General features: G+C 40.7%; 1 protein-coding gene across 1 annotated transcript in view; it reads right to left on the bottom strand.

Annotated features, from left to right (window-relative positions):
* Positions 1 to 1498: 1498 nt before the first annotated feature.
* The window catches only part of LOC124777358 (circadian clock-controlled protein daywake-like), an 88681-nt gene continuing 73676 nt past the window's right edge, over positions 1499 to 16503 (bottom strand). The window contains exon 6 of the mRNA XM_047252732.1: positions 1499 to 3672. Within this exon, the coding sequence (XP_047108688.1) occupies positions 3503 to 3672 (170 nt within the window). The 3' untranslated portion in view covers positions 1499 to 3502. The remainder of the gene's footprint in view (positions 3673 to 16503) is intronic.

Here is a 16503-nt window from a genome sequence, read left to right as displayed (position 1 = left end):
TGGAGCAGCTCCCCAGTATGCTAAAAATGTGCGGAGTGTTTTAAATTTATGATACCCTGGTCGGTGGATAGGACGCGGCGGACCAATTGAGTGGCCTCCACGTTCACCAGACGTAACATCTCTTGATTTTTTCTTGTGGGGTTAGTTAAAAAATATTGTTTGTGAAAGACAGCCCACAACCAGAAACTATATGGAGCAACGCATTCGAAGAGCGCGTGCAGCCATATCACGGGATGTACTGCTCAAAACTGTGGACAACTTTCGCAGACGATTGACTTTATGCATTGAAGCAAACGGGGATAATTTTGAACAATTTCTTCGTGGCTAATTTCATTAATTAAGCACCTCAAATTGTGAAAGGCAAGAGGACTGACACTAATGAAGCATCCCATGCGAACATCATTCTACTACCTCCATGTCGTTGTTCAAGGGTAACGCTAAAAGTAGGATACAGTACATTTTGTTTTAAAAATAGCTTGGCGTACCTAAAGAATTGGTGCACATTTTTTATCGATTTGATGCGTCTTTCTCGGAAAATTCTAAATAAATAAGAATTCATCCCCAAATCTACTTTTTTCTCGATTTCAACACCATCTGTCAATGGTTTAAAAACATGTTTCAGACAAAACTTGATTAATTTTTTATGGAGAATCCGAATCTGCAATAAAAAATTGGTGTTTCCATTTAAGATTTAAAAGTTGCCCCCGGCCCCACCCAAGGGGGCGGGGGCTAGAGATCACGTGTACTATCATTTGATGTCCCACTTTGAGCTTACGAACTTGTTTTAGCCACTATTTTTACCCGATGTATAGTTTTCGAGATAATCTCATCCAAAACTTCAGATGGATCACCCTAAATATGAAACTTGAATTCTCACACACACATGCTATCACTACAGTAATGTTCTCAAACACATGTTATCTATGTCTGATACTAATTCAAACATTACTTCATAATTTTTTTTCATGAAAAGAGAAATGAAGAAAGAGAGATGAAAAAAATATAATAGAGTAATGTTTGAATTGATATCAGACACAGATAATATGTATTTGAGAACATTATTGTAGTGCTATCAACTAAATCACAATGGCATAAAAAACTTCAAAGTCTTTCATCTTGGAACAAAAACAAAATAGAGTAAACAAGTCAATAAGAAAAATCTTGCATCAGAAATAAACAATTTCATACAGCTTTCGTTAAATATGTGAAAACAATGTCCTGTAGTTTTCTTCAAGACATGTAGTACACATTCAAAATGAGTTGTAGTGTGACCAGTTTTTTGTGCTTTTAGGTAAATTTTATCAGTTTCAAATGACAATGAAGCTGAATATATATGTCAAAAATCTAAAAGGATTATATGTGTGTAAAATGGGAAATATTTGTTCCAATCAAATATACAAAAATGAAAAATTAGAGATAACATCAATACAGTTAAATACCACTTGTTAATAAAGTATAATATAAATCAAAACTAACAACAAAAAATAAAACATCTATAGAAAATTTAGAAGTTTATTACAGTACAAAGTTGGAAAAGAAATGAACTGAAAATGTTGGCAGCAAAAACAGTAACTAGAAAATACGAGGATGCAATAGACTAGAGCAAATGACACACAAATGTTGCAAAGTGTTTCAACAATCTAAGACTCAGAAGTCTCAAATATAAAAACAGATGTTATCATGGTATTTCACACTGAATTATGTGAGTAAAGATTTGATAGGATTGTTCTGAAACTATTACAATTGAAATTATAAATGCTACATATATAAATATATTATGAAGTAATTATTTTTGTAAATCATATGCCACATTATATGAATAGCCTATCACTTTGAATCTTAGAGTGATTTACAGTAAAAGATGTTTATGTAATCTGTACTTTATTTCGTAATCTGTGATGATAACTTCATTGTTTTACCCTTAGTGCATGGAAGGGAAGCAATCATTTTTGCATACATACACATTTCTACAAATAATTTTAAAAATCTAACTATGAAAAACTTTTAATAACTGAGATAGCATCAATTAATTTTTATTATTGAGAACCAATTTTGACAGTTGAAACTGTCATCATCTGATTATTTTGGGTATTTTGGGTATATATCATTTTCTATTATGCATGTAACACTTATGCCAAGTAGCCATTACTGTGGAGAATTTGCATTTGCACCATTACTTCGGCTGAGGAGTATCCATGATGTATATAACATGTCATGTAAATGTAATAATTTGTACAAATGTGCATTTTTGGTCTATATTGTGCGCTTGAACAACCAACAAGCATCAGTGGAGTGCTACATGTGAGCTTGCTTGTTTGCACAAAGTACTTTTCCTCCGTATATGGTTTTAATTGTGACAAACCTATGGATAATGTGCTTTATTTTCTCCACCATAGTGACAACAGAATGTGACTAGATGACAAGTGTGATAGTGCAATACAATTTATGACAAAAAATTTTTGGAAGATCAGAAAATGAGAGTTCCAGCAGTCAAAACTGGTCATAATAATAAAAAATTATTTATGCGATCTCAGCTATTAAAATCTTTTTCTAGTAAATATAGATTGCTCCTTTCAGTTTCTCAATATGAGAAATTCCAATCACACTTTAGTTGAGTACCTATTATACTAAAGGGTGCCTTATGTGTAATGTTTGTTAAAATTATTGAATTGTCAACTGTCTTCAAAACAGTCTTAATCTGAGGTGAATTATGATATGGACAACATATACAGACTAAAAATATTGCAAATATTCTACCTCATAAATGAAAAACTTTGAGATAGTGTTATATCCAAGTTATTTTATTGGCACTCTGTAAGAAATGCAAACTCAAAGTCATAGAGGAATAGAATATTTTTCTGTATAAATAGTGGTAAAGACAACTAACTTTATTTTTTCTCGCATTTTAATGAAATTTAATTTAGACTTCACATTTGTATGGGTTTAAAAACAGCAACAGAATAAAAAACACTCAAAAGAATATAAAAAAGAAAAGAAGTACATTATAAATTATATAATCTAGATGTCATTGTGACAATGATTCTATTTGCTTCCATTTCATTTTAGGAACTAGGCTTGCTAAGTCACTTGCTACAGTACAATAATGGCAAAGTTCTTCGTAGGAAGACAGGCTTCAGATTGTTAGCGTACTTATTATTATGGCTGTATATAATTTTTTTAAGCCTCAATAAATTTTCCCGTGAAACTGGTCTGCTTTCTTACTTTATGGCATCGTATCGCATTTTATATACTGTTATATTAACAGAAAGACTGAAGGAGGCCTAATAGATGTAGAAAAACTGTGTTGAATGGAATGGACTATACAGACATTTTCTTCTGCAAATTATTAAGACATTTCTCGTTTCTTCAATCCTTTTACAAATATTCAAATTTTGTACGAATTTGCTAATGTTTCTGATATAATTTGCCATGACAGGCAAGTCATCCTTAAGTTGCTGTTGGTGCGATTAAGCGATACAGGTCTTGTCTCGCTATTTGAGTATTAAGATGAAACAGATGAAATGTCTCCAACGAAGTACTCTACTGGCACCTTGTCCAGCAAACGACCCAGAATACTTGTCAGCAAGTCTTCAATAGTTTCTGTGAGCACTGGCTTCAGCGAGTCGAATGCCACCTCCCAGTTGTCATTCAGGTATTTGTTGGTGCTCTCCTCTGAAACAGAAACATATAATAGAGATTCATTTCATAACTGCATGCAGCTGAGATAGGGGATGCAAAGGAGAATTATAGATAACCACTACTGTCCATGTACAGTGCCAATTACTTAATTGCTATACAGTTTTTGTTTATGACCACTGTTATCACAAGACGATCGTTGTAATGTACACGAGTACTACGTTGCAGAGAGCCCACGGTAGACAGACGTTGACAAGTATTTGTTTAGCGGAACAAGAGTAAGCAGAAGCAGAAATGTTGATAAGTCGTGGCGCACGTCCCACGCTACGTCAATTTGAATCATATCTTGGGCGTATTCATGGTGACAATGATTGTTGCTGGTGACAGTGACTAAGTCAGGCAAAGTCGTTGGTGTGTAAACCATGTACCGTTCACCTGCGCGTTACAGAAGTGGGGAACTGTAATTATTCTACAAAACAAATTGTTTACTAGAAGTCTTCTAGAACAGTCGTCTGCGATTTCTTTCTCCACTTGAAGACAATATGTGTTGGGCGGAAGATGGTACGGATGAAAAACGATGTATTCAGCTCTGTATCAATGTTGGAGAAATATTCAACGGCCCGCACTGGAAAAATCCGAAAGGACAGCGTCTACCGTGTTTCGAAACTTCTGTATGGTAATCTGAAATTCGCTGTTAGTGAGTGACTAAGACAACTCCCGTATAAAAGTACATAGTCTTCAGTGTAGGCTGTATATATCAGAAGGGCTAAGACATAGTAGGTTCGTTCATTAATCGGTGCGCTCGTGGAGTATGCTGAAAAAATAACAGTTCCTACCACCGGTGAAAATATGGCACTGTAAGGAAAAGGGGAGCAACGATCAAATACATGATCCAAATGGCGGTTCGGCACGTTTATTAGGACATGGTCACAAGTTACAACTTGTGTTCAATATAGTCTCCCGACTCAGCAAACATGCTGCATCCGTCGACATCATGGTCGACAGCCACTCGCAGCATATCCGTTGTAATGGGAGGGATACGTCGTCGGGAGCGATATGCTTCAGAACAGGAAGAGTCCTAATAAATCCCTGATAGACCTGATCTTTCACATTCCCCACATCCAGAAGTTACGTGGACTTAAGTCAGAGATCCGAAAGGCAATGCATCTTGCAGTTGCTAGAGATGATGCGGTCGATACCAAAGGTTTCTTACACGAAAATAGTCGTGTGTACTCAGTTGCGTTCTTGCAATGCTGGAATCAGGAGGTCCTTATTACGTGGAGATGTTACTGTGCACGTAACAGGTTCGCGAGGCATCATCTCTTAGAAGAAAAGCGAACCGAGAATAAAGAAACTTGTGAAACTACACCACACAGACACAGGCTGCATGCACATCAAGTGGAGAAGTAGAACCCTATACGCGGCAGTTCTGTGAATTCATGGCACCGTTGAGCGTAAAATGTGTCCCGTCTTTCCAACTAATATTCCCTGGCCACATGTCATCTATTTCCATGCTTGCCAAAAAACGAACAGCAAAGTCACGGCGTTGTGATCTAGCTTGGGGCTTCAGTTGGTGTACATTGTGAATCTTGTAGAGATACCAGCGCAAAATATGTCACAAAATCTTTTGTACAATTGACCAGGGGAGAGACAATTCCCGTGATAAACCACGAGAACGGCTGCAGAATTTGAAGCATGTGCTGCACGGTCGGCTACACCTACAGAAACTTCATTAACAGTTGCCCTGGGAATGGGCTACCTACTTCTTCGTGCTGCAGCACCTAATTCACCCATTTCTTCAGCCAGCCGGAGTGGCCGTGCGCTACAGGCTGGAACCGAGCGACCGCTACGGTCGTAGGTTCGAATCCTGCCTCGGGCATGGATGTGTGTGATGTCCTTAGGTTAGTTAGGTTTAATTAGTTCTAAGTTCTAGGCGACTGATGACCTCAGAAGTTAAGTCGCATAGTGCTCAGAGCCATTTGAACCTATTTCTTCAAATTCTTGACCATCTTCTTTAGCCCATTTATTGACATGGGGCCTCCTCCAGCTGTTTCTGTCGGCGATATTCCAGAAATGCAGAGCTCCTGTGGCCGCTGTTCTGATGAAAGAACTTTATTAGCAGTGTACGGTCTTTCTTCTCAATAGCTACTGCGTTTCGTATGGAAAACTTGTGAAACTTCAACCTTCATAATCATTTACAAACAGTCACTTTACAGAAGAAATCAACACGCGACGATAAGCGACAAATGACATACTGACGTAAAAACAGGAAATATTTCACATTCTGATTGCCTTCTGCTCCATATTTTCATCTGGTGGCAGAAAGTCCAACTACTATTTTTTCAGCATACTCCGTAGCATACAAATTAATAAACATCTGTACGATGTTTCAACGACCTGTGATGTATACACCTCACAATTCAGCAATTGGAACACCGTCAGTTTAATTATAATCATCCAGTATTATAAAAGTGTGTACGTATGTTTTACTTCTCCGCCTAAACCACTGGATCGATTTTAAACAAACTTGGTACACATACGAATAACTTACAGTTTGAAAAGAACTACTCTGGTGGTTAGGACATCTTTCCTCTCATAGGGATGGGGGTTGGGAGCAAAAAAGTATTGCAGTTCTCGACGAGCAAATAGCCAGACTATATTCATCAAGTATTTGAGAATGAGACTACTCGGTGACTTACAACAAACTTCACACTTAATTTCAAAACTTTAAGAGACTTTTTCTTGCTGTCAGCTCCCCGTCCCCCCACACATGCACAAAATCATGGAAGGAAAAAAGTTAACTACGTTTTCGCTGTTCAAAAAGCAAAACTACCACATCAAGCGTGAAGGTTTAATTTATTACTTCTTTACTACTAACTCTATTCACAACACGCTTTACAGACGTTATACACATATAGCATTGAATGTAACATCAAAAATGTATGACGGTATTCACATGTAGCATTCAGTGCATCTGCAAAAATGTGTGACTGTACGGCACATAGTTGAGGAGATATAACGTCATAAACACTGAGATGCTTCGAAAACAACCGTGTCATACACGACGTTTTAATTTATTATTCGTTTACTACTGGCTCTATTACGAACGCAATATCCAAACATACCACTGGATGTACCTGCAGAATTATGTCATTGTACGATGTGTAGTTCAAGAGATATTAGGTGATAAACATTGTGCTGCGTGGAACGAAACTGCAGGGCGCTAGAGATATGGGTGAAATATGTCTACAAATATGAGTGAAACACGTAAAATACATCTGAAACATACGTGCAAGTGCGTACACGGACGAAAAGTTGGGTAAAAATCTCCTTTTAAAACCCAGGTCAAACTTCGCATGCATATTCTTAATACATGGAAAAAATTCTATTAGGTTAAAAACAGCAATTTCGTATTGGTGTGGAGTTCATTAGGTGGAATAAGAAGGGGAAGAGGAGGTGGATAGACAGAGAAGAGGAAAGATAAAATAGACATGGCTAGTTGGAGGACACGATGGACAGAGAGGGTGAGGGAGAAATGGACAGAGAAAGGGAAGACGAGGAGACGGACAGGGAGAATGGGCAGAAGAAGAGGGACAGAGAGAGGGGGGGGGGTGGCAGAAGATGGTCAAAGAGAGGAGGAGCAGGAGATCGACAGAGAGAATAGGCAGAAGAAGAGGGACAGAGAGAGGGGTGCGGCAGAAGATGGTGAAAGTGAGGAGGAGCAGGAGATGGACAGAGTGAAGAGAATATGGACAGAGAGAGGGGGAGATGAGAATGACAGAGTGGGGATTGGAGGAGGCAGACTAAGAGAGAAGGAAGGAGATGAACAGAGAGAAGGGGGAGTAGGTGATGGACAGAGAGAGGGAAAGAAGGAAATGGAAGGGGGAGGGAGAAGGAGAAGTTGGAGAAAGAGAAGGGAGGATGATATGGCCAGAGAGATGAGGAGCAGCAGAGTGACAGAAAACTTGAATTGGAGGAGGGCAGAGAGCAGGGGAGGAGCAAATGGACGGGGCAGGGTGAGGAGGGGGGCTGAAGGAGATAGAGAGAGAGAGAGAGAGATGAAGGGGGGATGAGGAGATGGAGATGGGAAGGAGAGTTGGACAGGGAGAGGGGGCAGATGGACAAGAACAGGGAGAGGAGAAGATGAACACAGAGAGGGGGATGGAGGAGATGCAGTAACAGAAGATTGAATAAATACATACACAGGTAATGCCGAGTACTCAGATGGTTGTTGTTGTGGTCTTGAGTCTGGAGACTGGTTTGATGCAGCTGTCCATGCTACTCTATCATCTGCAAGCTTCTTCGTCTCCCAGTACCTACTGCAACCTACATCCTTCTGAATCTGCTTAGTGTATTCATCACTTGGTCCCTCTCTACGATTTTTACCCTCCTAAATTGGTGATCCCTTGATGCCTCAGAACATGTCCTACCAACCAATCCCTTGTTCTAGTCAAGTTGTGCTACAAATTCCTCTTCTCCTCAATTCGATTCAATACCTCCTTATTAGTTACGTGATCTACCCATCTAATCTTCAGCATTCTTCTGTAGCACCACATTTCGAAAGCTTCTATTATCTTCTTGTTCAAACTATTTATCGTACATGTTTCGCTTCCATACATGGCTACACTCCATACAAATACTTTCAGGAACGACTTCCTGACACTTAAAACTATACTCGATGTTACCAAATTTCTCTTCTTCAGAAACGCTTTTCTTGTTATTGCCAGCCTACATTTTATATTCTCTCTACTCCGACCATCATCAGTTATTTTGCTCCCCAAATAGCAAAACTCATTTACTCTTTTAAGTGCTCATTTCCTAATCTAATTCCCTTAGCATTAATTCGACTGCATTCCATTATCCTGTTTTTGCTTTTGTTGTTGTTCATCTTATATCCTCCTTTCAAGACACTGTCCATTCCGTTCAACTGCACTTCCAAGTCCTTTGCTGTATTTGACAGAATTACAATGTCATCGGCAAACCTCAAAGTTTTTATTTCTTCTTCATGGATTTTAATATCTAATCGGAATTTTTCTTTTGTTTCCTTACTGCTTGCTCAATATACGGGTTGAATAACATCGGGTATAGGCTACAACACTGTCTCACTCCCTTCTCAACCACTGCTTCCCTTTCATGCCCCTCGATTTTTATAACTGCCATCTGGTTTCGGTACAAATTGTAAATAGCCTTTCGCTCCCTGTATTTTACCCCTGCCACCTTCAGAATTTGAAAGAGAGTATTCCAGTCAACACTGTCAAAAGCTTTCTCTAAGTCTACAAATACTAGAAACGTAGGTTTGCCTTTTCTTAACCTACCTTTTAAGATAAGTCGTGGGGTCAGTATTGTCTCACGTGTTCCGATATTTCTACGGAATCCAAATTGATCTTCCCCGAGGTCGGCTTCTACTAGTTTTTCCATTCGTCTGTAAAGAATTCGCGTTACTATTTTGCAGCCTTGACTTATTAAACTGATATTTCGGTAATTTTCAGATCTGTCAACACCTGCGTTCTATGGGATTGGAATTATTACATCTTCTTGAAGTCTATTGGTATTTTGCCAGTCTCATACATCTTGCTCACTAGATGGTATAGTTTCGTCAGGGCTGGCTCTACCAAGGGTGTCAGTAGCACTAATGCAACGTTGTCTACTCCCGGGGCCTTGTTTCGACTTAGGTCTTTCAGTGCCCTGTCAAACTCTTCACGCAGTATCATATCTCCCATTTCATCTTCATCTACATCCTCTTCCATTTCCATAATATTGTACTCAAGTACATCGCCCTTGTATGGATTCTCTATATACTCCTTCCACCTTTCTGCTTTCCTTTCTTTGCTTAGAACTTGGTTTCCATCTGAGCTCTTGATATTCATACAAGTGGTTCTGTTTGCTCCAAAGGTCTCATTAATTTTCCTGTAGGCAGTATCTATCGTACCCCTAGTTAGATATGCCTCTACATCCTTACATTTGTCCTCTAGCCATCTCTGCTTAGCTATTTTGCACTTCCTTTCGATCTCATTTTCGAGACGTTTTTATTCGTTTTTGCCTGCTTCATTTAATGTATTTTTATATTTTCTCCTTTCCTCAATTAAATTCAATATTTCTTCTGTCATCCAAGGATTTCTACTAGCCCTCGTTTTTTACCTACTCGATCCTCTGCTGTCTTCACTACTTCATCCCTCAAAGCTACTCGTTCTTCTTCTACTTTATTTCTTTCCCCCATTCTTGTCAATTGTTCCCTTATGCTCTACCTGAAACTCTGTGCAACCTCTGGTTTAGTCAGTTTATCCAGGTCCCATTTCCTTAAATGTCCACCTTTTTGCAGTTTCTTCAGTTTTAATCTACAGTTCATAACCAATAGATTGTGGTGAGAGTCCACATCTGCCCCTGGAAATGTCTTACAGTTTAAAACCTGGTTCCTAAATCTCTGACTTACTATTATATAATCTATCTGATACCTGTCAGTATCTCCAGGCTTCTTCCATGTATACAACCTTCTTTTATGATTCTTGAGCCAAGTGTTAGCTATGATTAAGTTATGGTCTGTGCAAAATTCTACCAGGCTGCATTTCTTACCCTCATTCCATATTCACTTACTACGTTTCCTTCTCTTCCTTTTCCTACTACCGAATACCAGTCACCCACGACTATTAAATTTTCGTCTCCCTTCACTATCTGAATAATTTCTTTTATCTCATCATACATTTCAGCAATCTCTTCGTCATCTACAGAGGTAATTGGCATATAAACTTGTACTATAGTGGTAGGCGTGGGTTTCGTTTCTATCTCGGCCACAATAATGCATTCACTATGCTGTTGGTAGCAGCTTACCCACACTCCTATTTTTTATTCATTATTAAACCTATTCGAGCATTTCCCCTATTTGAGGATTGGGTTGTTTTGGGGGAGGAGACCAGAGAGCGAGATCATCGGTCTCATCGGACAAGGGAAGGACGGGGAAGGAAGTCGGCCGTGCCCTTTCAAAGGAACCATCCCGGCATTTGCCTGGAGCTATTTAGGGAAATCACGGAAAACCTAAATCAGGATGGCCGGACGCGTGATTGAACCGTCGTCCTCCCGAATGCGAGTCCAGTGTGTAGCCACTGCGCCACCTCGCTCGGTCCTCCCCTATTTGATTTTGTATTTATACCCCTGTATTCTCCTGACCAGAAGACTTCTTCCTCCTGGCATGAAACATCACTAATTTCCACTATATCTAACTTTAACCTGCCCATTTCCCTTTTTAAATTTTGTAACCTACCTGCCCGATTAAGGGATCTGACATTCGACGCTCCGATCCGCAGAACGCCAGTTTCCTTTCTCCTGATAACGACGTCCTCCTGAGTAGTTCCCGCCCGGAGATCCGAATGGGGGACTCTTTCACCCAAGGGGATTTCGTCATCATTTAACCATACAGTAAAGCTGCATACCCTCGGGAAAAATTACGGCTGTAGTTTCCCCTTGCTTTCAGCCGTTCGTAGTACCAGCGCAGAAAGGCCGTTTTCGTTAGTGTTACAAGGCTAGATCATTCAATCATCCAGACGCCCCTACAACTACTGAAAAGGCTGCTGCCCCTCTTCAGCAACCACAGGTTTGTCTGGCCTCTCAACAGATACCCCCTCCGTTGTGGTTGCACCTACGGTACGGCTATCTGTATAAATGACGCACGTAAGCCTCCCCTTCAACGGCAAGGTCCATGGTTCATGGGGGGTAGGGGGACTCAGAGGGTACTTATGGTCAAATAAGGTTAATTACAGATTATGGGTATATTTCCAGCCCTCTTTGGCTGTTTATAAGTGGAGGAACATAGAAAATAGAAAAAGGAAAGCGGAAAAGTGAACTTTTAACGAAAATGACTGTCAAGATGTGCACTCAGGTGCACTGAATGTGTCACAAGAGATAATTTCAAGGTTTTGACAGTGAATCCGAGACACACGGCCAGTGTTGAGGTTGACCAAGGGTAACCACTCGACAACAGGTCCGAGATCTGAATTTGACGTCTCGACGAAATGCAAGGATGCATTACGAGACAGTAGCCTGGAGAATTTAGAGCTGTGTAAGGAGCCGAAATTTCTAGACAAGAAAATCAGTCGGTGATCACCTGCATGGCTTGTCTGGCACTGTGTGGTCCGACAACGGCAATTTCTTGTGGAGAAACGTTTAAATCGTACTATTTTCACAGGTGAATTCCGCTTTAGATATCTGAATCATTCGCTTTGCACATTCATCTGGAAAGATCAGCCACAGGCACATCGTGGGAAGAGATCGGTGTAGCAGTATTGAGTTCCTGATATGGACAGGCATCACTTTGGATGAGTATATGGTGTTTCGCATCTCCACTAATGATCGGAGGAGTTAGGGCCAGTGGGATGGAAATCAAATAATAGAACTACACATGCAATTTCTCAGAGCTGCTGTTGGTGCTTATATCCGCTTCAATAGTGAGAAGACCTGACCCTGTCTAAGTGCTGTGTTGGGGGATATCTAACTTGTATAGATTATGGGTATATTTCCAGCCCTCTTTGGCTGTTTATGAGTCCACTGCTTGGACTGTCATGCGAGGCTGCGATGAGAAAAGGAAGGAGGGGTGATTGGAGTTTAACATCCCGTCGACAATGCAGTCATTATACACGGAGCACAGGCTGGGATTACGAAAGGACGGTGAAGGAAATCGGCAGTGTCTTTTACAGAGGAACAACACGAGACATGTATCTGCCTGGAAAAATTAAATCTGGATTGCCGGAAGGGGATCTGAACCGCTGTTCTCACCACTGCCCCACCTCACAGAAAAACTGTGCCTCTCCAGGCGCCACTAAGGACTCTTCCAGAATGCCGCACAACTCTTTCTTAGAGCTGGGGTCGTCTGTAATTGGAGTCACATCGCATACAAGGTTGTGTTTCGTTGCAATGAAAAAAAATTTGCTCTGTATTTTTTATGTCAAACGTTATTTAACTAAACTTTGTACGTCAAATGCATTGTTATTAAGTTCTGTCTTGTTCTGTACCCTTCCGACATGGTGTTCGGGAAATATGTTCTCGTCTCTTAACCAAGCTGAAGTTTTAGAGTGTACTGTAATAAGAAATAGTGAAAATTACTATCTCTTCTGCAGTTCAAAGCACGTCGCAGAGCACAGATACAGATAAATTTCACGAAGAAAATAAAAGACTCGACCAACGACAGCTCATATGTTGCCACTCTTCTCAATCTCCAGTTGCCAATGGATACGAATCACACTTAGAAGAATAGAGAAATAAAAACTGTCATCATCCTTATGTGGATAAAAAGTGTAACCTAATCAAGGAAGTATTTACAGTGTTTCATAATGAAAGTTCCTTGCAGATTAAAACTGTGTGCCCTCAGAGACTCGAACCTCGTACCTTAGCCTTACTCCATCAAGTGATCTACATACTTTCTTTTTACATAGTGAATAATTACATCTTTGGACCGACAACAATGTTTTTGAAACTTCCTTGCAGATTGAAACTGTATGTCATTTAAATCTCGAATCTGGGGCCTTTGTCTTACGTGATCAAGTGAGCTACAGGTTTTTAAATATAAAAAACACTTCAATCTTTGAGCCAATAACAATGCGAAATAATTTAAGCCACTCAAATTCTAAGCTCTTAAACTTCACATATACACAGCATATACAGTAGATTCAAAAGATTTATAATGGTGTACAAAAATCACAACAACAAACGAAACGAAAGAAAGAGAGAGAGAGAGAGAGAGAGAAGACACACCAGGCAGGAATTATCTGTATGGGACGGACATCGGTAGATGTGATGTAAGAGTACAGACAAACAAATTATTACAATTTCAGAAAAATTGGGTCATCCATTCAAGAGAAAGAGCTTCACAAATTGAGCAAGTCAGTAACGCGCTGGTCTACCTCTTGCCCTTACGCAAGCAGTTAAACGGCTTACCATTGATTGATTGAGTTATTGGATGTTCTTCTGAGTGCTATCGTGCTAAATTCTGTCCAACTTGCACGTTAGACCGTCAAAATCCCGAGTTTGTTGGAGAGTCCAGCCCATAATGCTCCAAACGTTGTCAACTGAGGAGAAATCCGGCGACCTCGTCGATCAAGACAGGGTTTGGCAAGCACGAATACGAGCAGTAGAAACTTCCGCCGTGTACGGGCGGGCTTTAACTTGCTGAAATGTAAGTCCACGATGGCTTGCCATGAACTGCAACAACAGGGGGCGTAAGACTGTAGTGTAAGGGTGCCGCAGATGACAACCTAAGGGGTCCCCCCCCCCCCTCCCCATGAAAGCCTGGATCATCACCCCTGGTTCTCTTGCCATATGGTGGGCTTCAGTCAGTCTGGTATGCCAACGCTGTCCGGTGCAGACCTTTTCACTGGTCGTCGGGGCTCAGTTCGAACAGGACTCATCACTGAAGACAATTTTACTCTAGTCAAGGAGTTTTCAGGTCGAATATGCTCGACGCCACTGCAGACGGGCTTGTTGGTGGACAGAGGTCAACGGTAGTCGGTGCAAGGTGCTCCATGAGTTCAATCGCCTTCCTGTGAGCCACCTGTTAATGCTCTTGGTAACTAAAGCACCAGTTGCCCGTCGGATCGATATAATGATGCATGTGTGGCTTTGTGCGCGTCTCTGACGATTGCTGGGCCCTTGAGTTCTGTCCTCTCTCTAGGTCGACTGCTTCGTTCTTGAAGCTGTGTTGGGCCATGGTTCACCCGTTTCTGCCAACATCGTCGAATATTGGCATCGATCCCATTCAAATGCCGAACGATTTGCCGATTATTTCCTCCGGCTTCTTTAAGCCCAACTCCACCTCCTCTCTCAAAAGCTGACATCTACTTATACTGTTCAAGCGCCTGTTGCGAGTCATAGTTACTTTTCAAGTGAGTACACGGAACAAATTTCGCAAAGAATTTGTTCTGTGATATCGGTGTGTCCCCCGTTAACAATGCTTGCCAGCTGCGTGGTGGAATTGCGCTGCAGCATTACACATTCAGCCAATTTTGCATTTTCCGTCGATACCAGAATGAATCTTAGTTTGTGACCAATTTTCATAGCTTCTTCGTGGTCTATTCCAGATTATCACTTATGGAATGTATTATAAATTAAACTTATTCCGCCAATTAGTTTAGATACTTCAAAAAAGTATTAGCACCGTATTTCGTAGATGATATTACCTACGTTCTCTGTAGCTGAGCCATTTTATAACATCGTGGTCTGAATAATGCAGTTTTGGTTCAAACACTTCCAAGTAACGAAACCTCACAGAACCTCGGAGAGGATATAAAGGATAAAAGGTTCACTTTGGACCATTAGACTTCTTAATCACGGATTTAGATGAGGCGTAGGTATGTTGTAGAGAGATCTGTTCCAAGTACCTGGCTAGCGGCTTTTCACGCGACGGCCCCTAGTGCCAAGAAAAATTTGAAAAATTAAAAAAGTTTTACGCGTACCTCACATATTCGTTCCGTCAGTTATGTTCGTCCAACGGCTATCACGCTGGTGGTACCGGTTCGAGTCCTGCCTTTTTACTTTAATTTACATTACTAATTCGTTGGAAGGGCAGACTGACCAGACACTTTACGATCACATTTTTGTAGCTGAAAGAAGAGTATCCTCCTGCACCGTAAAAATTATCCGAACAAAACGTACTCCAGGTCATCAACCCTGTGATATTTATTTTTACAGGTAGGTAAAAATTTTCTCGAAAACCTTCAAATTGTTCCCGACTTGTTAAAGGCTAATATGGAAGTCGCTTTGACGGAAGATTCCACAAAAGCACATTCTTTAATTTTGCATCAATATAATTCATTTTCTTTTACAGGAATGAATTAATACGAGTATTTGACAACAAAATTGATTGAAGAAACACCAATGACTTTGAATGTAAACGTACTTTGTATTCCGGTATCGGTTCGGATAAATCCGTGTGTCTTCAAGGCAATAGCTACAGTTAAATGTGGTGATAATCTACGAATTTGGTTTTCTGTTGTTTCTACGACAAATACCATCGGCAATTTGGTTCTAGGATAGAAAGCGATGCAAGCGATAGCAGGTAAGACGATTCTGTAATCTATTGTGTAACCAACGGAATACACACTTGAAGAAAATTTGCTTCAATGATTGATTTATTAATGCTGGTACTACTACGGAAATAACTATTCTTGAATAACTTTGTATGACATACACTATTTAATGATACTCTTTACTACGAAACTGAAAAGAATTTGAACTTGCACTGCCAGCTTAGTAGGCGTAAATCTTAGCCGCTGTGCTATGTTCGGTCGAAACATGACAAGAGTTACGGCTATTGGAGGTAGGCATACAACTTCAACAGCGATTTTCTCGGGATCTAGTGGCCGTATCTAGACAAGCGCCAGCCAGGAGGTCAGAACAGGTCCCTCTACAACATACTTAAGACTCATGGAAATCCGTGATTAACAGCACTTATTATACACTCCTGGAAATTGAAATAAGAACACCATGAATTCATTGTCCCAGGAAGGGGAAACTTTATTGACACATTCCTGGGGTCAGATACATCACATGATCACACTGACAGAACCACAGGCACATAGACACAGGCAACAGAGCATGCACAATGTCGGCACTAGTACAGTGTATATCCACCTTTCGCAGCAATGCAGGCTGCTATTCTCCCATGGAGACGATCGTAGAGATGCTGGATGTAGTCCTGTGGAACGGCTTGCCATGCCATTTCCACCTGGCGCCTCAGTTGGACCAGCGTTCGTGCTGGACGTGCAGACCGCGTGAGACGACGCTTCATCCAGTCCCAAACATGCTCAATGGGGGACAGATCCGGAGATCTTGCTGGCCAGGGTAGTTGACTTACACCTTCTAGAGCACGTTGGGTGGCACGGGATA

The sequence above is a fragment of the Schistocerca piceifrons genome, chromosome 2, assembly GCF_021461385.2.
Source record: "Schistocerca piceifrons isolate TAMUIC-IGC-003096 chromosome 2, iqSchPice1.1, whole genome shotgun sequence".
In the NCBI taxonomy this organism is placed as follows: Eukaryota; Metazoa; Arthropoda; class Insecta; order Orthoptera; family Acrididae; genus Schistocerca; species Schistocerca piceifrons.
This window is presented reverse-complemented; position numbering and strand designations above follow the sequence as displayed.